The sequence below is a fragment of the Morone saxatilis genome, unplaced genomic scaffold, assembly GCF_004916995.1.
Source record: "Morone saxatilis isolate NCDOM2014 unplaced genomic scaffold, NCSU_SB_2.0 Contig4, whole genome shotgun sequence".
NCBI lineage: Eukaryota > Metazoa > Chordata > Actinopteri > Moronidae > Morone > Morone saxatilis.
The window spans coordinates 2,397,426-2,421,576 of NW_023339984.1; the positions used below are offsets into that span (position 1 = coordinate 2,397,426).

At 40.8% G+C, this 24,151-nt stretch overlaps 1 protein-coding gene across 5 annotated transcripts in view; it reads left to right on the forward strand.

Moving 5' to 3' along the window:
* The window catches only part of afap1 (actin filament associated protein 1), an 85,410-nt gene that overhangs the window by 59,399 nt on the left and 1,860 nt on the right, over positions 1–24,151 (forward strand). For 2 of the 5 annotated variants that reach the window (XM_035675195.1, XM_035675194.1), the window contains exons 4-17: positions 3,141–3,249; positions 3,393–3,604; positions 3,785–3,964; positions 9,503–9,589; positions 11,709–11,784; positions 16,057–16,209; positions 16,968–17,179; positions 17,799–17,944; positions 18,252–18,366; positions 18,990–19,238; positions 21,877–22,006; positions 23,132–23,296; positions 23,422–23,639; positions 23,783–23,950. In XM_035675195.1, the coding sequence (XP_035531088.1) occupies positions 3,141–3,249; positions 3,393–3,604; positions 3,785–3,964; positions 9,503–9,589; positions 11,709–11,784; positions 16,057–16,209; positions 16,968–17,179; positions 17,799–17,944; positions 18,252–18,366; positions 18,990–19,238; positions 21,877–22,006; positions 23,132–23,296; positions 23,422–23,639; positions 23,783–23,950 (2,220 nt within the window). The remainder of the gene's footprint in view (positions 1–3,140; positions 3,250–3,392; positions 3,605–3,784; positions 3,965–9,502; positions 9,590–11,708; positions 11,785–16,056; positions 16,210–16,967; positions 17,180–17,798; positions 17,945–18,251; positions 18,367–18,989; positions 19,239–21,876; positions 22,007–23,131; positions 23,297–23,421; positions 23,640–23,782; positions 23,951–24,151) is intronic. The other 3 variants (XM_035675196.1, XM_035675197.1, XM_035675198.1) reach the window with 3 other exon arrangements.

Consider the following 24,151-nt stretch of genomic DNA (forward strand, 5'->3'; position numbering starts at 1 on the left):
TTGGGGCACCATTCTGCCATGTGTGGCCATCTGACGGTCTTTAGTCTGCCAATCAGTTACTTCAGTATTTTCCGCCTTTGCCTTTTCCACAAGCAATAGACCACAGAAAAGCCAAACTCTACAGGGCTGGTTGCAACTTTTATCATATTACGAAAGACATATTCTCAATTGGCGTATGACAAGAATATTAACTCAGATTCACAGTAGAATGGTCAGCGAGTTTGGTGATATTTCTTAAATGTTCTTTACTATACAATGTTCTTTATAATGCAAATACAGAACACTGACTTCTTCTGTAATAACATATTTTATAAACTCAAGGTTCAATTAATGAAACATTTTCACAGGACCTAAGTACAGACTAACTTCTTGTTATCACATTATCAAAGTCTGTACTAAGGTCATATGATGACTCCAAATTGTTCAAGTAGGCTATGTTTGAAGTTCTGGATAAAACTAGTAAGTGAATCATGAGTTTAAAATATTGTATCACACACATCTTTTTCTACTCTTATTTCCAATCAAGGGTGTGGGTTTGGTCACATTGGTAGGGACACAACAGCCCACCCACTACCCCCTCTCCAAATATAATGCAGAGTACAGTTGTGTCCTCCTGAAATATTGGTAGGGACATGTCCCTATGCCCACATTCGCCCAATCCAATGGTCAGATTCACTAAATGTCAGATTAACAGGAAAAATGGATGATTAATCAACTGCACACCGAATGCAGTCCTCCATTCATACTACATCTAGCAATTATCCAGAGAATAAGCAAGGAAATATAAAATAACTCTTAGAAAAATAACCAAACTCTAACACTCTTTAGAGGTCAAAAGGGATGTACCAATAAAATAAAATTACAGTTCTTCTTTGTAAAAAGTGTAATCGTCTCTAATAGATTAGCCTTTTTCTTTCCATTCTTTGAAATTCTGGTTCAAATATAATAGTTCTCTTTCATTAGAGCAGCGCCATAATTATGGCAGAGTGACTGTAATGTTGGACTGTCCACTGTCACGGCACAGTGACACATACTTTCTGCACTTTGAAGAAGTTAGCCGTTGAGGCTGCACGTCAGCCAAACCTTTTTATGGATGTTCCACGTTGCTACAGCAATGGATGCTGACATCACTGCAGCGCTGACGCCTGATTGGGTCAGCTGTAACCAATGGCCCATAGCACATGGAGTTTCATAACAGTTATGGAGTCTCTCCCCTCTATAACTGGCGGAAAATCGGCGCTGCCACCAGTAAATAAAATAAAAAGAGAAATCAAAGGGGTTTTCCATAGGAGGAAAAAAGTCTGCAGCCATCGCAGCTTGGTTATGGTCTTTGTGAAAAGGGCTTTCAGGGAGACTTGTGGCCTTATAAGGTCTTTACAGCTTGACAACATTTCATGCAGTTTGAGGTTGTCTGGTACTGGCTTGTACTTATTAGAAGAAACATTGCTTTTAATGGTCCTTGCTACGCTCCCCTGGCCTCCTGTAAGCTGTTATTTAAAAGCATTATTTTATCTTAATGCCCATCCGGAATGTATTTCGAAATACATTTCTGAATGTGGACGAGCAACTGACATCAGTAATATCACACATTGTCTTTTTAAGGACAAATTAAATCATAAAGTCAATAACAAACACTGCATATAGTGCTGTTTTGTAGAACACATTTTGACATGTCACTGTAGGAAATAGGAATAATGGCTGAATTTAATTTAGCTGCTTCAGTTTTAGGGTCCGGCTGTTGGTCATGCTGGCATTTGAATAGAACAGTCATTGTTAATGTTATTAGTAACTTTTAATACAGTTAAATATATACAGCCAGTAGTGGGAACATTTTTCTTAAAGTCTGGTATGGTTTTGACCGTAAAAATCTTACCAAATCTTGGTCTTTTAAATGTGTTTTTGAAAAAGATTTTTATTATCATCCTGTGACAACTACAAAACGGAACCAGTATGGGACCAATAACGATTTTCCTTTATGTGCTTCGTACTTTTTTCCAGTATGGATGTAAATAGGTCTTAAATTGCATCCATAGTGGTCTTAAAAAGTCTTAAATATAACCTGTTTGAACCTGCAGAAACCATTACAGTTACAGTTATAATTGTGACATATTGTTTGTCACAAGTTAAAAAGGTTTCAATGAGTATGTTTTGAGTCAGTTTTAGTGAGAAGCATGCAGAAGCTCATTCTTTCAGTTTGCTTTGAAGGAAAATATGACTTAAAAGCTATATATGACTCTCCAACAAACATTTCTCTACAGTTCTGAAATGCTGGATTTACTCTGATGGATGCCAACCAGTGAGACATTTGTTTCTATGTACCTGTCAGATTATCAGATTTAATGTTTATAGCCACAGTTGTGTTATTTTTAAGAGTTGAAACGTCAGAGAAGCGGTGCACAGCGCTGGCCAAGATGGATCACGTCAGGCTGTGCAGTTGATCCCCTGCTCTAACAACTGGATTTGTTAGACTGTGTGGTGCCAAAGAGAACACGTCCAAACAAAGGAGGTCTCATTTCTTTCCACCCTCTCCCCCCTTGTGTCTCTCTGTACTGTCATGATCTCTGCAGTAGAATACTATAAAATATCTTTCATCCATTGTGCAATAACATCAACACCTTTCTGTAGAGTCTTTGGTCACAAATGAATTGTTTTTATCAGCTTTACTTCTTTATTTTGGTTATCAAGTCACTCTTAAGTTCTGTTCCAGTCGTTATTAAATGGCCATAACAAGACTTCAGGCTAGGATTCTTTAACCAACACTTCTTTTGGCCTCTCACTTGTTGTCTCTGGAACACACTACCTTAAAATTATTGTCTTTTCCTCCTCACAAGCATTCTTTCTCAGTCTCCCCCCTATTCTCTTTTCATATTTTGAAAATGCCTCTAATGTCTATGTACAGTGGTTGCCTCTGTGTTTACACTTCTGTAAGGACAATTATGAGTTATTGTCCTGATCCAAAGAATGGCTCCTTGCCCAAGATGACTCTTTATCTGTTTTCATTAATTTCATCTTTAGGTCTGGTTTGTGTATACATCTCTCACTTTAAATATGTATAATCAAAAGTCAGTGTAGTTATTTAAGGACTCGTGGGGACATTTTTCACTAATCAAAGGAAACTTCTCTCTCTTCTCTCTCTGCAGCCTCCAAACAATGGCCCCCCTCCTCTGCCCAGCTCCTCTCTACCAGAAGGCTACTATGAGGAAGCAGTGCCTTTAAGTCCTGGAAAGGCCCCTGAATACATCACCTCCAGTGAGTGACAGACTGATTAACAATACGCATCACACATATACGGACAGTAGTTAATGGACATAGCTTTCCTCTTTACTTGTAATTTAATAAATAGAAAATAAATGGCAGTAAATGAAAAAAATGTCCTTCTGCTTCCCCCTCAGACTATGACTCGGACGCCATGAGCAGCTCCTATGAGTCGTACGATGAGGAGGAGGAAGATGGGAAGGGCCAGAAGATGCGTCACCAGTGGCCATCTGAAGAGGCGTCCATGGATTTGGTGAAGGACGCTCGGATCTGTGCATTCCTGCTGCGCAAGAAGCGCTTTGGCCAGTGGACCAAACTCCTCTGTGTCATCAAAGATAACAAACTGCTGGTGAGGGACACTTATCTATACGTTACCACAGCCGGGCACAATTTAATGGCTTCCCACGTAAGATCTATGTGTAGGCATGTGTGCAAATGGTGACCTAAAAGAAAAGATGATTGAGAGAACAATACAACAGTATCATGTTTGGTTCCTCCAGTTTACGTTGCCCCTTTTTTCCTCCTCCAGTGCTACAAGTCCTCCAAAGACCACACCCCCCAGATGGAGCTGACCCTGTCAGGGTGCAGCATCACTCACATCCCCAAAGACGGCAAGAAGAAGAAGCATGAACTAAAGATTGTCCACCAGGGGGCGGACGCCTTAGTGCTGGCTGTGCAGAGCAAAGAACAGGCCGAGGAGTGGCTCAAGGTAACGCAATGAAACCCTAATTAATTGTCCACTTTTCCTACAACATTGCATTCATGCAGAAAATGATCCATCTGAACAGAGACGTGGTTCCATTCTGCTAAATAGAACAGTGCTCAAATAGTCGAGCTAGATAGTTAATTGTTGCGCTTGCAAACAGCAGTTGACAAAACAATCTGCAGTCAAGGTGCAGGTTTGCTTCACTTGGTCCTCATCAGCAGGTAAATATCTCTGTGTAGCTCAACTTTTAAGCTAACACGTCGATAAACGATAAATAAAATGTATAGTTTTGTTAGAACTGAACAAACTTCATTTGCTGATAAAGACCATGTGATATGATCAAAGGTCCCAGAACAAACAAGTAAGCCCTCCTTGAGTGAAATCTGTTTTTTCAAGTGTTAAAATTATTTTAAAGGACCAGTGTGTAACATTTAGGAGGATTGATTGGCAGGAATGGAATATAATGTTCACCAATAGATGCCACTAAATGCTACTCACTGGTCCTTTAACCATTTATGTTGATCTACCAATCAAAGATTGTAATGATTTTAAAATTACCATCTAGTCTCTACAAATCCAACCCTTTTGTTTAACTAAAGCAACCTTTCTTAAAATGTGAAGTCACCAAAAGAGTGAGGAGGCCATAAACCCAGTTTGCTCTTCTAAAATGACTTAAACCACAGCCTCATGTGACTTACTAGGGAGGGAGCTGTCAAACACAGTGAAGGGTACTGTAGACCAATGTCAGCGGAGCTCACCATAGATCATTGTAGCACAGGTCAGATTGGGGTGAAGTTCTTAGGATCGGGCCAAAAGCTTTATTTCTGATTTTTTAAAAATTAGATGCACTGTAACTTTGATTTTGCTGCTAGTGTTGAAGAATAAAGGGTGTAGCTCTCCGTATAAGAATAACTTAGCTTTTGTTGTCCAGGATGGACCTTTTCCTGCTATTGTATGAGCAGTTTGTTATGAACAGGTGGTTCTGCTGGTTTCGCTCTGATGTGAAGATGTTTGGTTTGTAGTCCTTTGATCCCTCTGTCTCTCACACATTCTTTCTCTGCCTCTGTCATTCCCCTGTCTTCTCTTTCTCTCTCTGATCTTTCTGTCTGGCCGCTCGACAAGTCTGCAAAACAAACCCACCCCGCCAACATCAAATAGGCTCCGGTACTTTCTGCTTTTCAACCCCTGCGTCCATTTGTTGTTAGTGCGCTGCCAGCTCCTCTGGGCTCCTTTCTGGTTTAATCAAAGGAGGACAGACGGGCCTCATCTGGTCTTTGGATTTAAAAGAAACCCCTGCAGCCCCCTTCTTCCTCCTCACCTCTGCTCTCCTGAGAATCTCCTGGAATTGCTTGTTTGTCCTTGACTACGTATTGTGCGCTATTTTAAGATCCCTCGTTGTGCATTTGTGCAATGGTATTTTTGTAATCGTTTGTCCCCGCTATCCTCTGCCAACTCAGTTCCCCTTTGCAGTTTTACCAACAGGCTTTCGGACTGTGAGGCTCACTTTTTTCATAACTCATCGAAGGTCTTGTTGATAAATGTGGAGCAATTTTGCCCCATTGATGGAAACACCAGTCTTATTATTTGCAGTGTGTCCTTAACTTCAAGTTTAATCTATTTTGTGTTTATGGCTGTCAGGAAGCAAAGAACAGAACAGTTTGTGTTTTCCTTCTTGATTCAATTACTCGTTCTACATGGTAATTAGCCATTGTTTATTGATTGGCTGAGGCAGGTAACCTCGTCTGGGCTGAGGTATCTGCAGGCAGTCGCAACCAGACCCGTGAAAATATACAAATCTCTGTACCACCCAAACTTTGGTAACGACTGCACTAATTGTTGCTTGGAGAAACTGTTTCTCTTTGCATATTTAGTCAGGTGCATGGATGTTGGAAACATATTGAACTGATAACACTATGTCTGCAATCAACAGTCATCACATACACTTGGCCGAGGTTCTGCACTCACACCCTTCTTTGCAAAACCAGTCTGGATTTATAATCCATGTGCTGTGTTCGTGTCATTAGGGGCAGGGCGAGGGAGGGTTTGACTCCCTGGCCTGCCTTGTGTTCCCTCCAGTCTCAGGGTGTATAAGAGTGGCATCTAGCCAGAGAGATTAGAAGTCTTTGTGTCTGTGTTTGGATATTGTGTTGCTAGGAAAACTGGGTATTTAGCAGTCACTCATTTGTTCTTTATTCCCCTCACTTTTTCTTTTGTCTCTTGACCTCTTTTTCTCCAGCTTTTAAAATTTTTTTTGTCCCCTTCTCTGGAACTTCTACCCAGAGGCATAAAACTTCAATAATGGTAATTCTTGTGTTTCACATCACCGATTTGGATAATGGAAATAAAGATTACTTACGACATTTCCCACCGTCGTTGAATCAGCTGGCCAGCACTGTGTCCCTGTGACAGAAGTGAAGCCAGGTGAGCTCGTATTTAGCAAGGGGGAGATGAGGAGAATGAGGAGAAAGGGTAAGGTAAGATAAGAGGACGCAAGGTAGAGGAGGAATGAAGAGGAAAAGGAAAGAGAAAGAAAGTAATGAATGGAAGATAGAAAAAAGGGGGGAGGAAAAGTTAGGAGAGTACCTGTGGGTTTCCGAAACCTAGTTACAGTAATGATTCTCCCAGACTTTGTCTGCTAAGGATGTGTTTATGGAACACACATGTCCATATTGTGTCCTTACTTCATTCTCCACACCTTCCCAGTCCTTTTTCTAAAAGTGTTATGCATTTCTCCCCCCTTTTCTTCCTCTCCATCTTCTTTTACCTCATCTCCCTTTTGCCTCTTGCCACAGTATGACCTGATTTCCTTCATCTCTCTGACTCATGTAATATCTTTTCTTCTAACTTCTCTTTTCTTGTGGCTTTTCTGCACTATGCTTGGGGAAAGTAAGTTGTATGTTTACTCTGTTTGTGTATCCATGGCTTATCTGCTTATTAAGTGTGCTGTCTAATGCCACATTGACAGACATTGTTGTCCATGGCAAACTGTTTAACAGCGCATGGCATTCCTTTGTAAGTCACCTTCACAGTATGCATTTATTTCATGTTTATTATTATAGGTAAAAGTATCATATCTTAATCAAATGGCATGTGGATTTGAACAGCATTTATACCCTAAGCTGATTTGCAATGGCCGACACTTGATGGGCCTTTAAATACAGAAACATTCAGAAGGAAGAAAAATGCAAACAGCACTAAGCACAAGTAATATGCTAAACACAAACAATGATACCATAGAATTACTAAAAATGACAAGCACCAAATAATTTCTGACATTACTGATTACCTAAAATGATCTAACTCATGATAAGTTTTAGGTTCGGTGGGTAAGGAGTTCCACATATTGATCCCATCAACAGAAAAAGTCTAACCTGACTGCGCCAGATAGTTTGTTACACAGAACCAACCGTCTTAATAACTGCCGTTGTTGTTGAACGAAGTCTTCTCGCAGCACCACACCTAGCACTCACCCCTGTAGCTGCCAGTACTTCCTCAAAGGACTTGGTTGGTCCAGTACCACTGTAGTTTGGCCACAAAAGCATAGATTAAAGCCTGACAAGATAGATTCTCTTGTGATCACGCGAGCCCAGCTGCCTTGCAAAGTTAAAAAAAAGATGTCTGTCCAAATGAAGATTCACAAACGAGGGACTTGCAGCTCTGATACTGTGTATCATCATGTCACTGAGCACTGTAGGAGCCTGGTTATTAAGGCCTATGGATTTCTGTAAGACATGATGGACTTGGTGCTCTGTACATTGGTAGTGCTTGCTCAGTTGCAAAGTGTCTTCGATAAAGGAGTGGAATCACTGTAAAATTCCGTTCTGATGGTCTAGAAGTCAAGGTGCTAACCATGAATTGAATTATCCCTGGTTTAATCTAATAGTATGACAGTATAAATTTTATTGCACATTCAGCCCTAACAGAAATACAATATAAAACATGGTTTATGGCCCTGTTTAATTTTCTTTTGAAAATGATAAGAAATAGTGCAGCTATTCTACACACATACACAAATAAAGATACAATTACAGTCATTTTAAAAAGACCTTTAGCTGTCATACACCAATGGCAAATGTTAAGTGCAGCCAAAGGCAAATGGTTGAAGCCCATGAAGCATGGAGAATTAATTTTGATCATTTCCAGGAAAACTATGGTGACCTCCAACAAAGAGCCATGTTAAATGCTGTCCCATGAGTAAAGCTCTCAATATTGGTTAATTATAAAGACTGAATTGCTTTTTTGATGTTTTGCCAAACGTATCTTAAGTGAATGAAGGTATCAAATACTTTTTAAACTACGCAGCTTTGCTGTTACTGGAATACATAAAGTTTTAAAATTTTCACCACACTTTGATATGGTTAAAATAGTTTGGTATATGTTGGCTTCAAGCTAATTTTATAGCATGAAAAATGAGAAATGTGCGGTCCTGGGACGTGAATATGTATAAAAACCACTTCAATGCCCAAAGCGTGCAGCAGCAACCTGTCAATCACCGGCATAGTGCTTTATTGAAAATTGTGTTTCAGCACCCAAAACTACCACACACAGTCCCACTACCTCCTCAAGTTTGATTTGTAGTACATCATTAGACCTACGTTGCACCCCAGTCTGGCATCGTAGCACTTCAGTGGAAGACAGACATGATATTGCTGTCTGTCCCACTCTCCGGCCTCTGAGTCGGTCTCTGAGCCAAACCCATGGAGCCACAGTCTGTCATTTCCCCCACGAAACCCAATTATGCTCCCTCCAAGCCAAAACCAATGAGCTGAGGAGTTCTGCGCAGCCAAAGATGGTTCAGAATGCTTGTGGAGAAGATGAGGGGGAGTGTGTGTGTGTCAGAGAGTGCATTAGCCGTCTTGCGCACCCAGTGGTTCGACCGAAATCTCATTTCCCTCTGCCCACCGCTCATCTACACACACCCCTGTCACCGCCACACGACTTGGATTGCCAGGTCTGAAGTCCAACGAGGTCACGGTAATGCTCACTGGCGCCCCTTCCAGAGCCCTGCAGATCTCATTCACCCCTACTGGACCATATTGCATAAGGATTCCGTGGACGTAGTAAAACTCTGTGGTGTCTAATGTGTGTAGCAGACACCTCCACCCCATCACCAACTCCTACCACACATGCGTGCATGCTCTCTACCTCCTGTAGTCCCTTCACTGCATGGGCTGTGTTGCCTTATGATCCCTTGGCTGCCATTCAGTAGCATGATGGGGTATGAGAGAGGAGGGAGTTTGCCATACATGTGGCCCGCATTACCCTAGGCATGCTTTCTAGGCTGAAGGAATGAACTGCTTAATTATGTGGCAATGGTGTTAGGAAATATTTGAGGATTTTTCAAATAAGGGATCCACCCATGTGTTATGATCACGGTTAGGACCCAACATTCCACCGGCTCAGTCAGACATGGCAGCATGTAGATTGAACTCCCTTGGCGGTAATCAGGATGTGTGGGAACGTGGACTTTCAACTTGTTTAACGTGAACGACAGCCTCATTAGCTAATGCTGCTGCTAATGTATTTCCTTATGTTTTCCAGGTGATGAGAGAGGTGTGTATTAATGGGAGTGTAGACTTGGATGGAGCTGGATCTGGATCACCAGTGCACAAACCCGAACTAGAAAAGGTAAACACACCCTCACACTGATAGGTGCTGTAATCTTATAAGCTGATTATATACAGAGTTATTACCTTCGCCAAGGATGTAATGTTTTTTATGTTATGTTGTGCAGTTTGTGAGTTTGTTTGTTTGTTTGTTTGTGGGTTTGTCTGTGAGCAGGATTGTGGAAAAACTACTTGCCTTATTTTAATGAAAATTAGTGAAAGGGTGTAGCATGGGACAAGGAAGAATCCATTTTGGAGCAGAATTAAAGAGCAAATACACAAATTATTTTTCACTTTCCTATGGCAAAATTAATTAAATTTGTCAGGCATGTGTGAATGATGTGCGGATTTGCATATCATATTACAGACTGGACTACTGGCTTTGCCGGAGGTCTGCACTCTTCAAGTACCTTTCTAGTTATTTCTGGACCCGGATGGGTTCTGATAGCTGGTTACATTTTGGATTGAATTATTGTTAACATATAAGTAATTTGACAAAAGGCCAAAATGTACTTTTTTAGAGAAAGCAATTGTTCACTAAAGCACACTAATGTGTCCACAAGGGTCTGTAAAGGTCTGGGTGACTCCCACACGTGCACATGTAAAAGTGGCCATGCCTACTGGGAGATGTCTTCACACCTTTACACCAAGCTGTCCATCTGTGTACATTTTGGTATATGAAGCACAACTTTACAATCAAATGGGGAATGTTTGTTTTTGCAGATTAATAAGAACAGCAGAGTGGTGACTCCTCCAGTAAAACAATCGAGTAGATCGCATCACGTTGGTCTCAGTTACCAAAATCTCAAAGTTTTTCTCCCAAATTTTGATGCATATTAAAGTCATATTTTAAGCCTATGAACCAAATAGTTCTCAATCAAGACCTTTAGTATTTGGAACAATAAGTTGAGCAAATTTAAGTAGGTTACACCAGTTGATTTACGGTTTCTGTCTTCCTCTTTTCTAAATAAACTTAAACTTTTACGGTAAAGCAGTAGTTTCATTCATTCTTGGCCGCATGGGGACAGCAGAACACACTGTAAACATTACACTGACATTTGTTCAACTTTTAAAGTTGACGCAGTGAATGACTGACTTAGCATAACATTAGCATTCACTAAGAGTTGTGTTTCTGTTCCAATATTCACTTTCTTTTAGCTCTGTTTTGGCCTCCACAAACCCCTGAGGGAAATATCCACTATGTACACTAGCTAGTCACTAACATTGTCTATTTGCTGTTTGATACAAGGCAGGTAGCGTACAGTGGATTTATCAGAACTTAATGACAGTGATGAGACTGAACCAAAATGTTGAGGGCCATACAACCAAAACAATGAGCTGAAAGATGTTAAAACACTCAAAAGAGCTGAGGGGTACTGCAGAGTTGGTGAAAACTGTTTGTGGGTTTGTCACTATGACTGACAGCTTTCATATTACACATAGCCATTTGATCCATTGTTATTAACATAATATTGATTTATGCATTTATAATTAATCAATTCTGTACCTTATGTCCCAATAGTAAAGTATTGTTAATTCTTGTGAATCTGAGAGGCAAAAGAAGATTTTGTTTTCATCTTCCTCATATTTCCGTTTCTGCTTAATTTGACTTAATAATCCTGAGTTGACCTTTCTGTAATAGACAAGCATTTGCAAATATACCTCCATCCCATCAGGGCCACTTTTCTAGGCATAATCAAACACAATCACACTGGGTAGTAAAAGCTGTTTGCCGCACTTTATTCCATTTGCCACAGGAGGGAAGATAAAGGGAGCTGTAGGGCAAACAGTGCATTGTTGGTTTTCACTGGGAAAATTGCAGTTAACGCTGGAGACATACTCCATACCCCATATGTGTGTGCCTGTATATATGCATGTGTGTTTAGTGGTGGAAAATGAGCTACATCAGAGGCTCTTAAACGACAAACCACTCCCAACTTGGCACAGCAAACACAAGCCCAGCCTAATTATTCATCTTTAACATGTTGCAGATGGTCTTAAGGGTTTTTACAATGTACAATGTAATTACACAGCTGTGTTTGTGCGTTAATGTCTTTGTCAACCTGTCTTTTTTCACAAAAGTACAGTTTTGTTCACTTTGTACCTTCTTATTTTTGTGTATGGTCTTCCCGCCCTGCCAGAAGGCATCGTGTGACAGGCCGAGCTCCGACGGTGAGGTGACTCACGAGAATGGACACAGCGACAGCAAGGACCAAGGTAAGAGTCCACAGCAGCAATGTTTTCTTGCAAATGAACATCGGCTGCTAACAGAAGTCATTTACATCCAGTTCATGAAGGTATTTAAGTTTTTGTTGTAAACACAGAATGTCTGGAAGGACTTTCCTAGGAAAATCCCACTCTAGTGTGAAGGAAACAGTGATTTCTCATTAATTGGAATCAAAAAATAAGCGTAAGGAAGTAAGTAGTTAAAATAAGCAGAAACCGTGATTAAAGAAACATGTTGAAGCAACAGGAAAGACATCAGTATACAACAGACTGTTTCAGTGACTCTTCATGTAAGAGAATGATGTTCAAAGATTTTGCAATTGAGGCAGCTTTCGTCAGAAAAATTACAGTTTTATGAAATAAAATGAGCATAAAATGAGCCAAGGCTCTAATTGAGAACTAAACTTGATTGGAACATTTTTACCGTGGTATCAAACTTTTATATTTATTGTATTGAGAATCGTAGAATTTCACTGGCATTGGTATTGACTACAAAATTTCTGGTATCATGACATCTCTACCCAAGAGTATGTTTTAGCTCCATGTTGGAAATAAAAAGGTTTTGAATAATGTAAAGTAGTAAAGTAAAATAAAGAATGTTGTGGATCTTACTCCTTGATATACTGATGATTGTTTTTTGTTAAATCCGTGCATCCGCAGCAATCAAGCTCATTTGGGGCCACTTTGGGCAAACATTGGGCCCAATTTTAGTAGCCCATTAGGGGCCACATCTGGCTCAAAATTAGGGGCGACTGCGTGCCCCAAACTGTGAAACGCTTATGGGGCTGTATACAAATTGCAGGTTTAATCTTGACCTGCCCTCAAAAGCCCATTTGTTGCTAAACAGGGGGCCAATAGCTGGGCCCACAGTGAAGCCCAAGCAAGACTCCTTAGGGCCTATATGAATCATTTTATAATGGGGCCCATTGGTCAGGGGTGGGCGTCATAGGGTGGGCATCATTGGTCAGTGCTTTGGACCACAGCAATCCCAACTCAAGCTTTTTTTCCAAAGCTTTCAACTGAATCGTATGGTCTTCATCAGTGATTTTCAAAGCTTTTAACTGTGTCATTCTTTCTAAATTGGCATTGGCAAGTACTATAGATGAAATTATAACAGATCCTTAGCTTGCTTGTCATCTACCTCCATGACCAAATAACACGGATGAAGAAGGTATGATACAGTTGAAAGGCCTGGACAAAGCAAGTAAGTGGACCCTGAGTTAAGACTGCTTCTGTCAAATTTGTATGATTTTTCATACAGCTGTGAATGGTTAGGTGTTTAGTTTAGAATATATTTTTTAATAGAGTGAAATCCCCATCATAAAACCATTAATTGTAGCCCGAAAGCACAACATTTATAGTTTTTTTTAATGAGGGGTAGGACATTGTCAATGTTGTTGTTTTTTTGAAACCAACAAAGATTTGTCTTCAACTTCGACCCAGTTCTAAATCCTGAGATATTAAGGCTGCCTTTTCCCCATTAATCTGTCTTATGATTCGAAAGGGAATCTCTGCGAGCTCTGAAAAGGTCAGCCTTTAATAATAATGCATGAAGCATGGAGAATGAGCATTTGGATTTATTTAACATGGGTTTTACACAGAGATGGTCTTCCCCTGCTGAACTAGACGCCAAAACAAAGATATACGGGTGAAAGAGTCTCAGATTATTTACCGTTTGTTTGCTCAGCAGGCAAAATTCCTTGGGGAGAGATATTTCATTTTACTTGTCAGCTGAGTTATTTGGATTGTCAACTAAAATTTAACACTCTTATTTTTTTAGTGTTTAAGATTGGTCCATTTTTCCAACATTATGTCTGAAACAGATTTCCCACCAGCTGTTAATTTCAAATCTTCAATCCAGTTGGGTTTTTATGGAGTCATGGTTGTGTAAGTCATTTGCATGTGTCTTGCTGTGAAACCTTATGCAATGTAGCAATGATCTCCCTGATGAGCCTAATGCAATTATATAAAATTGTTGATTACTTCTCCAGGGAAGTAGGTCTTAACCTTTTCGGGTCTATTACATCTAGAATAAGAACCATCCTTCAGCGAGTAGCAGTCGTCACTCTCACCCTCCCAGTACACACTTGAGCTCCTGGATGGCGAAAGAAAGTAAAAAGTCAATAGTGACATTTGAAGAATTTTTAGCTGATGGTTGTGTCTTAGTAAATTACATCATAACGTGTTGTGCCTTGCTCAAAGAAACAAATACTGGTCTGGGGACTACATCTAGAACATTTCTGGGTTGGTTCTCTCTCTCCTTTCTGTATATTCGTCAGGAGTTGTGGCTATGCTTACACTGCACAACCTCAGAATGAACGTTATCTTATTTTTGGGTGAATCTTATTAAAGAAATGTCCCTTCGAATTCTGAGCCAATCATGACATGACAAGAGAGAATTGTGAGTGCTTTTTGAAGTATCGAAAATTCTTGACCTTCTTTTACTTTGTTCATTACAGCCTTGAATCGTAAGTAAGTATCGTTAGCAGCTAAAGCCAGTAACTTTACCGCGAGTGCTCATATCACCTTCTTAAACGATACATTTTCTAAAACAGTTACATAGTTTGAAGACCGTAAATCCAATGCAAAAACTTCAGGCAGCATTTTGCATGATGTAAAAGATTGGATTTTTGTCAGACTTAACACAGAATTTAGTTTGGATGTCTGGATGTAAATTAATGTAGCTGTATCTCTGACTCTTGTGTGTGTTTTCAAATCTTTACACCTATAGTCAGACTGATTTAACCACTTCACACGAGGACACCTTGGCTCAGCCTGATTCATAACGTTTCTCATGTGAGCCTATTTTTGAATCACGGATGGTTAGAAATTAGACATCTGTACTACCTTTTATTTTCATCCAATAAACACAACCGATTAAATGTAATAAACTTCACTGAGTTCTTGCTCTTACTTCACGTCCTCATGCTTCAGTCATTCTCTCATTCAGTCCTGAAACCCTTTTTTTCAGCTTAATCAGCCACATTCTTTCCATGGCTGGTAACAAAAAGAGCTGATTTACTGGAATCAAATTTACCTGATCAGAGTTTTCCTGCTACTCGTCTTCTGAGGGGAAAAATAATAATAATTCCTCCTTTTTAAAAAGGTTCGAATCGTTTTCACATCTGTGTGTCTGCTTTCCACCTCGGGCCTGCATTGTGTGTTTGTATACTTTTCATATTACGAGAAAAAACCCTGCGAATGAAATTGAGTGCAGACGGCTTCCTATTTAATTAAGGCCGTCGCCATGGTAGTTGTCACATCATATCTGGGAGGAAAATGCAATATGGAAAAAATTTTGAAACAGAAGCTTATGAGTGCCAGAAGAATTCAATATAAAGAGCTTCTGTCACCGTATCAGTTTGGACTACTACTACTACTTTCAACAGCTAGGTGCTGTTTCGTGCAAGGCCAAGGCATTGTCTGTCTGCTGATTATGTACAGTATATTACTGTGAGTGTCAATGTGTGTGTGTCTAGAATTCAGACACTTGGTTTTAGCTGTCTCGGCATGATGGCATCAGTGTAGGGGAATTCTTTTTTTTTTTTTCCTCCCACAGTTCTTCTCCACTGTCTCTTTTGCCTTTAACTGGCAGTTGAGAAAGTTAAAAGTCAAAGTTTTTGTACTGTTTGACATCACACTATCACGTCTTTTGACCAATACTTTTTTTCCTTCCATTCCTTTGCTTCGATTCTCATATGCACACACATTTAAATACACCACAGACCACAGTATCTAAACAAGTAAGGGAAGCAGAAGCTATTTTTTTTCATTTAGACCGACAGAATAACGCTGGGACTGAGACATAGCTTCTTAAGACCTGGCTTACTCGACTTTAGCCCTCCTTCCAGCAGAATGTGCACAGTCATTCCTCTCTTTCTGTCTTTGGATAGAAAATAGGCCAGCTGAGATCTGCCCGCTCAGAACAGTGGGGATGCTGGGATTGCTAAACTGAGTCTAGTTCACCAACAAAGATCTTTTGAACCCACAAGGGTCTGACTAAACCCAATGCAACTGATTCTGAACTGTTTATAGTAAGAGACTCTAAGGTTGCGTTTTCTCTCCTTTTCTCTTCCTTACGATATTGCAAAAGCATCCAGACATAATTGAATCAGCATAAATAAACACGTAACATCTTTCTCAGTAATTTCCCATGTTTAGGTAATGTGGGACAGAACACATTAAATCTTAACATGCCGTTTTACTCATTTCCCCTTCTTTTAAAGGCATGAATTAAATTCAGAATGTCTGTCTCTCTCTTAGGAAAAGGGAAGAAGAACTCAAAGTCAGAGCAGAAGAGTGGGACGGTGGGGAAGGGAGCAGGGAAGAAGATCACTAAAATCATCGGGCTGGGTAAGAAGAAGCCGTCCACAGATGAGCAGACCTCGTCAGCAGAAGAAGACGTACCCACATGTGGTAAGACATTAAAGTCATTATCTGAAAGGTCTCAGTATGCTTCAAACCAACTAGTTAGCACATTGTGTCATCCAGCCAAGTCTAACATTGTGGTTCCCAGTGACTTAAAGACAGGACTAAAACCCACTACCTCCCTAATCTCTCTCCAAGAACTCTGAGTGTGTTGGGTATCACCGTAAGTCTCAGTTAAGTGAATAGTCAACACTTTCTGACAGTCCCTCCTCAAACACGTTCTTGGTGGGTGTACGCACAAAAGCAACAGAAAAAGTTGTGTGAAAGAATAAAAAAAGGAGTTTCAAGCAGAGGTGAACAACCCCCTGGGCTGTGAACTGGTGCTTGGCCTCAGAATACTTGCTACATGGCTGTGAGTAAACAATATGATTCAACAAAAATAGCCCAAGGTGACGTCCTCAAATGTTTTCTTTTGTCCACAGCACAAAGATATTCAGTTTACTGCCATAGAGGAGTAAAGAAAGCACAAAATATTCACAATTGATAAGCTGAAATCAGGGAAGTTTTCTTTAAAAAATTACTTAAAACCATCCAAATAGTTAAAAGTTGACATTGTTGCAGCTCTAGTTTACAATGAATTGAAAATGGTCCCTGGTAGGAAAAAGTTTGGAAACCCCAGATAAAGCATACTGAGGCCTTTAATGAGGCCCTAATTGGTTTAGAGGTACTGTGGTTACAGCCGACTCAGTCAGAAAGGCACAGAAAACATCATTTGACTGACTGACTGTATCTGCTTGGATTGACAGGCTACCTCAACGTGTTGTCCAATAACCGTTGGCGGGAGCGCTGGTGCCGCCTGAAAGACAACCAGCTGCTGCTCCATAAGGACCGGGACGACCTGAAAAGCCACATTGCCTCGCTGCCCCTTCGAGGCTGCGAGGTCAGCCCTGGCCTTGACCACAAACACCCCTTTGCTTTCCGTCTGCTCCGTAATGGCCAGGAAGTCGCCGTTCTGGAGGTGAGCTGCGTTTGAGGAATCCTGCAGTTTCTGTATATGAGGAGATGTGTATCCCTGCAGAGAATATATTAAAGCACAGTCACACCAGTACAAGCAAACTCTGCTTGTCATGTTTTCCTCCTTTCCTCTCTTCTTATGTGGTAAAACTCCACCCAACTGTGACTTGTGTCTGTGTGTTTGATGTTGTTGGTGTATATGAACTTCCTCCATTTGCCATTTTGTTTGTTTTGATTCTATTTCCTTGCATAGTCTGCACACTATCCTTTGCTAGACATTTGCTTCCATTTCTATTCCCTGTAAAAACATATCATTACAAAGCCTTTGATAGATGGTAACATGCAAGTAGTGGCCAGTTCCTACAACAAACTGAAAGAGCTCTTAATTTGAATAAATTATAGCTAATAATGTATAAGTTGAAGGTAATGATAAAAAAGAAACTCTTACCGGAAAGCTGTTTGACGACCTGATTTAAATCAATGGTGTAAGAATCTGGCATTTGGCACCACATTTTGGCCATACTATACTGTTCTATATACATTATCCACCTCCTGTCTGATGCACACTCGAATATCACATAAACTGGTTTGACTGACATCCTGTAAATGTCCTTTTCCTCCAGGCCTCCTCCTCTGAGGTGATGGGACGCTGGTTGGGGGTTTTATTGGCTGAGACTGGCTCCACCACTGACCCAGCCACCCTGCACTACGACTACATCGACGTCGAGACCACTGCCAATGTCATCCAGCTAGCCAAGCAGTCCTTCTGGTGAGCGACACATGCAGCTTCTCTAGTGATTAAAATGGAAATTGAACATGTGTTTATGTTCTTCTTAGCATTGAAATGGCTCCTATAGTTAGGCTTTGTCAGTCTGATTTGCTTTTTATGTGGCATCATTTTCAGTATAGATGGTGAAAAGATGAGTATTCAGCCCTTACTGTGACCCAAGGCTTGACAATACTGCTGTTATTGATCCATGTACGGTGTATTTTATAGACTAATGAGTGAGTGATCACTGACGTGAAAATCTGAGAAATACTTTATTAAAGAGATTGGATTATTTTTCTCCTCACAGTTTTACCAGTAAGCGTGCTGTGTCTCCTAACCCGTACCTGGACAACCCAGTCAATGGCTACGCCTGCCCCTCCGGTATGGCTCTGCACTATGATGATGTACCCATCAACGGAACGGTAAGGACACAGTTCCTAACACGTGATACACAAACATAACACGTAAGCTACAGCAGCTCAAAACACATTAATGCTTTTAGCTGGTTTTCACATTCTTGGTTGAATGTAACTTTGATCATTGCTCTCTTTGCTAACTGCGTTTCACTTTCTGTATAGAAAAGGTGCTATATGTAGCATTTCATTATCAACATATCGTTGTCAGTATGGATTGTCCTGATCAAATTTTTTTGCCACCGACCCTGATCCAGTGTTTTTCTGGATAATAAGGTTACACAGCGCAAACTTCATGTAAAGTTATTAAAATCAATCTTATGTATATGCTTGGCTTGATTTAATAGTTCTTGTGTTATAGATAGATATCACAATTCCAGATGTCTTTATAAATAGTGCATTTGTCCCGAAGGATTACTGTTTTGCAGTCTTCTAGATCGGATCAGGACATCATTAATTGTCTGATTAAGTGTCCGTTGTTTTAAAGAAGAGTTAACTAACTAGCTTTATACTGCTATCATCTGTCTTTCTCTCCTCCTTTTGTCTTTCTCCGCTGTTATTATGTCTTTCCTCCTCTCCTTTTCTCTCCTCTTCTCTCTGCTTGCCTGCATGCTTGCCCGGTCCAACCCAAGGACCCAGAGGCGCTATACTCCAGTCCCAGCACAGGGGGGCGCCAGCTGAAAGACGAGGTGCACTATGAGAATGCTGACCTCTATGAGAACATGCCCTCGCCCAAGCGGGCCACTCGCCTTCCTCCCAAGACGTCTTCGTCTTCTTCTCCTTCCTCTTCTTCCACCTCTACTAGTCACTACAAAACTCCTGTTTCTAAAGTCTCTTCTAAGTTCCTCACTACTGATGCTAAAACTAAAGACACTGCCCAGGTGACTAACACTCTGCTCTTTAACCCTCACTGTTTAACACATTCTCACTGTTATCATTTCTCAGTCTATGATTCTGTTTTGTGTGTGTCTACCTTTTGTGTTTTTCCTTTGTCAACACAGAGTTGTTGATTTTTCATAACTCCCTTTATAATGGATGTGAATTTGGTCTTTTTTGCTGAAACAAATGTCCTTTGAGGAAGATCATTTCCCTGTATGAATGTGCAAATTGAAAAAGAATTATGAAGTCCATGTGATTTGTTTCTGATGGAAGCACTGATATATTAGAACTTGTCTTGATGCTCAAATAGGACCAGGAATTCAAGTTACATCACTCAGGTCATATTTCTATTATTAATTATTCTATTACTATTATTTCTGAAAATAAAACAACCTCCACTCACTGGTACTTATGCTGATATTCAGAGCAGCAACGCTTTTTTTGGTAACGGTCGAACTAACTAGCTAGCTTACGATTGCTGTAGATTAGCTAGCTAGTTAGCCAGTGTTTCGCTAATATTAGCCAGGTACCTTAAGTTGAGTCTATATTATACAACAATAACATTGTGAGCGCTGACAGGTGAAGTGAATAACACTGATTATGTGGTTATCATGGCTCCTGTCCTGTAATATATCCTGTGGGATATATTAGGCAGCAAGTGAACACTTTGTCCTCAAAGTTAATGTGTTAGAAGAGAGCTCAAACAGTCTAAAATCCTCCACAGAGGTTGAGGGAACTTTAGAGTTTGCAGGTTGGTTTCTAGTAGTGACCTCTTTCACATTACACATTGACGTTTGATCTATTCCCCGGAGCTGATATCTTTGAGTTTCACTACAGTGCACCCCTTCACTGAAATGATGACGCTCCTGATTTAAATGTGCCGTGAACAAGTCAAAGTGAGAGGTGCTTGGCCGAACGAAAGAGGAAATTCTATTTATTATTCCTGCAGGAGCATGCTTTGACTCACCAGATAAGGTGTTGATGTTGGCCACCCACAAACCCACCTCTCTTTTCCCATCAGTCTATGAGTCGTGTTCCCTCTGTGGTGTAGTTCTTAGTAATTCAATTATCACCATGACTGGGCCTGAAATCATTCCCGTGTCCAGTCTTTGGGAACACTCAACATGTGCTTCGCCTTGAATTAGACATGCTCTAGTCCAAGCTGATCACTGATATCAATAATATCTCAAACTGATCAACAAATTAGTTTCTGTGTTTAAATACTTATAAACCGTAGAAAGCTCTTGCATAAGCTCCGGTTTTAGCCCAATTTTTATTTCTTTATGTTGAGAAGAGAGTGTGTATGTATGGACTGTGTGTGTGTGTGTGGTTGTCCCACATAGTGTATTTCTTCCTCTCCTTTACAATGTGCATGAGCTGTGTGTTTTTTACAGTCCCGTTTTAAGTGCCACCCTGCCTCCACGGCCACATAAGTCACCACATGGTGTTGTATGGAGCTCCGCCTCTTCCCCGCCAACCCTTTGATGTGTGTGCTGTATGTGGCGTGGCCAAGGGGTGTTAACACTGCCTCCAAGACCACAAAATACCCGCTCCACTGTACGAAGTAGATTTTCATTCAATGAGGTGTACAACAGACTGCAGGGCGTGTAAATCCCATGACACTGGATTTGACGAGGAGCTGTTTTTTTAACTCTGGATTTTTATCTTTATCCTTTTTCTTTCCTGCTATATAATTTTTAGCTAAACAAACCCACTGCCATGTCAGTCAGAGCAGGTTAAGAGCACAGCAAAAGACATTTCATGTACCTTGGTGACACTTACCTGCTTAAAGACCAAGAACAATAAAAATAATTATATATGTAATGTACTTTAAATTTAGCAATATGAAAATATTCTTGTTCTATCATTAGACCATTGTTCTTGTGGACAAGATGTCATAATAGTGTAGAATTCTTTTGGTTTTAACAATGGTCAAGTGACTACGTGTAATGAACCCACAGATTATTATGAACTTTGCACTTCCCTTTAACTCTGCAGTACTTTTTAGCATCTTTAAGCCAATTGTTTTGGTTTTACGGCCCACAACGTTACTGTTTTGGTTTACTCAGTTTGACAGCGCTGTTTGCAGGTGCAGTGGGAAGCTGTTTTCTGCTAAAAAGCTCTGATAAACCCACTGTACGCTACCTTCCCAGCACCGCACGACAGACGGACACAGTTAGAGACTAGCTAGTGAACACAGTGAAGCATTTAGCAGCTAAAAGCCTGATATTTTTTATCAGTGTTACTGGGGACAAAAACCAAGGTAAAAAGTGAGTAGGTGATATTTTGTCAATGTTGTGTTTTTAGCTTCTTCTACTACTCCCAAGTGGTAATAAAAAAAAAAATTAAATAAATCAAATCAAAGGGAAACTAATTTAAATGAAATTAATTGTATTATACATGATACAAGCATAATTTAGTAGTAAGTTAATAACACAAGTTCTATTTTTTTCAAATATCCTCAATGTTTTCCATAATTCTAATAGAAAACACCATATCCATCCATCTTTGTTTTGGTACAATTCTTAGAACAAATAGAACACATATGTAGCTCATATACAGTATGGTATTAATTTTTCTGAGATATTTGAAAAGTAATTTGAAAAAATGTCTCCCTCCTCCTTGCTCTTCACCAATCAGCTGAAGGGAAAGAAGGGAACAGCGACCAATGGGGTGGCGTCGAAACAGAAGGCAGAGGCAAAGAACCAATCCAAGAAGAATGGAGTCAATGGGACAAATGGGACAGCTTCTCTGAAACGCAACAACTCCAGTAAGTAGAAACAGAATGTACTGAAGTGGTCTTGTCATACTTATACTATAAAAACTGACATTTTCAGTCATTTCTTATTAAATCAGAATAAAATAGTAACTTCTGAGAGTGGTCCACCTTCCCCAGTCAGTTCTTGTGCTGTGAGCGAGCAATCAGACAGTGTGTCTGGCTCCCCCGCTCCCAGCCTCACCACCGCTGATTGCTTTCTAGCGAAACTCCGCTCCACAGCAATTTGGAGAATGCAATTTGGATGTCCAAATTACAGTTGGTTTAAGTAGGGGGGAGTAAATAACTCAAAAACCTAAAACCTACCCTACCCTCGAGACGATCCGTGTGACGCAAGTGGGCCAGACCTGAACCTCCTGCCAATGTTGGGGAAGCGCTCAAAGAGACGCGATAGCAGAAATGGAGCCCAGATCGTTGGGAGAGGGTGGAATGTGGTCGTGTTAATCCTTGTGGTCTAGGATAGTATATTTTTTGCCTAATGTGTGAACGAGGAGGGTTGTCAGTCTTCCAAATGTCGGAATGGAAATACCAAATATGTGTCATGTTGGATTTAGAGTATGCCACACAATTCTCAGATTTCCAGTGTCAAATAAGTGTATTGAATTTGAAAATGTCAGCGGTGGTTTGATTGAGTGATTCCTCAGAAGCAAAGTTTCTATGCACTCACATAGACACACAGATGTTGGATGGTTACCCTCAGTGTATTTTCCATGGTCCTGGTGTAATTAATAACTGCTTAAGGCTGTGGCTGTGAGTTCAGTGGGTTTCTGGGCAGTTCATGTCTTACCAGTGCCCTGATAAAAAAAAAGCTATGCTCTCCTTTTCCGATATGTGTTGGTTTGGGCTCTTGTTGTCCTGGAATCTAAATCTCTTATTTTCAGATATCATGGGCAGTGCACCATCACACAATACACTTAAAATTGGGGATCTTTCAGCCATGTTTTGGTGTGGAGTTGATGTTTGGGATTAATGGCATTCTATTCATATCTTAATCCATTATTAAACTCCTTGTGGGGTCGATTTAGGTTTAGAAACAGAAAACATGCGGATGGCTCAGCCATTGCATCGTAGTCGGGCCTTGTGTATCCAGCTTTTTCTCACCCAGTCTTCGTCTTGCAGATGCAGAGCAGTGTAAGTACGGCAAGAACCGCGTGGAGGCCGACGCCAAGCGGCTGCAGTCAAAGGAGGAAGAGCTGATGAAGAAGAAGCAGGAGATCAGGAACCATCTGACCCAGCTAAAGAAGGAGAGGAGAGACCTGCGCACTGCTGTGGAGGCCGCTGCTGGTAAAAGAGAATTAGAAAAGTCCTTATGTTGAAATTTTTTTTCAATAAAGGAGTGCTGTCTGAAATTTAAATTGTTGGGAAAGTCTTTGGTCTGGAAAAAGTACAAGTTTCTTAAACATTCACAGAAAAATCCTCCTCCCGTCCTCCACTAGGCAAACGCTCGCACGCCTCACTGTCGGAGCGACTGAAGAAGGTGGAGGAGAACTGCAGGCAGAAGGAGGAGGAGCGGGTGAACCTGGAACTGGAGCTGACGGAGGTGAAGGAGAGCCTGAAGAAAGCTCTGAACGGGGGGGTCACCCTGGGCCTCACCATAGAACCGAAAGCTGGCTCCTCTGGTCTCCAGGTGAGAAGATCTTGGAACCCCCGGACCATCTTGTGGTTGATCTTGTGGTGCTTTTATACCTCCAAGACAGTTCAGACATCAAATGTTGCTGGCATGAAATTGCCAACAACCTTAAACCTTTGTGTGTGTGTGTGTGTGCGCAGTCGCCAGCGATGTCGCGACGGACCCAGGAGTCTTCTCCCTTCTCCAGCTGTGACACCAGCGACACAGAGTCTTGCTCCCTGCCCGTCAACAGCGCCTCACTGCTCCGCCGGCAGCAGGGCGGCCAGAAGGCCTCGCCAGTCCGGGGACACGTCCTCAGGAAGGCCAAGGTCAGAGCTCACAATGCATGCTGGGGCTAGAGTGCTGTATAGGAGTTTGCTAATACATGTGCTAGCTGTTATCTATAAAAGCTGTGGCTATTATATAGTAAGAATGTAACGGTATATCACAAGATGGTTAAATTCAAATGGACAGATTCAAAGTGGGGATAAAGTGACACTAATTTGAATATCAAGTCAAGTCAACTTTAT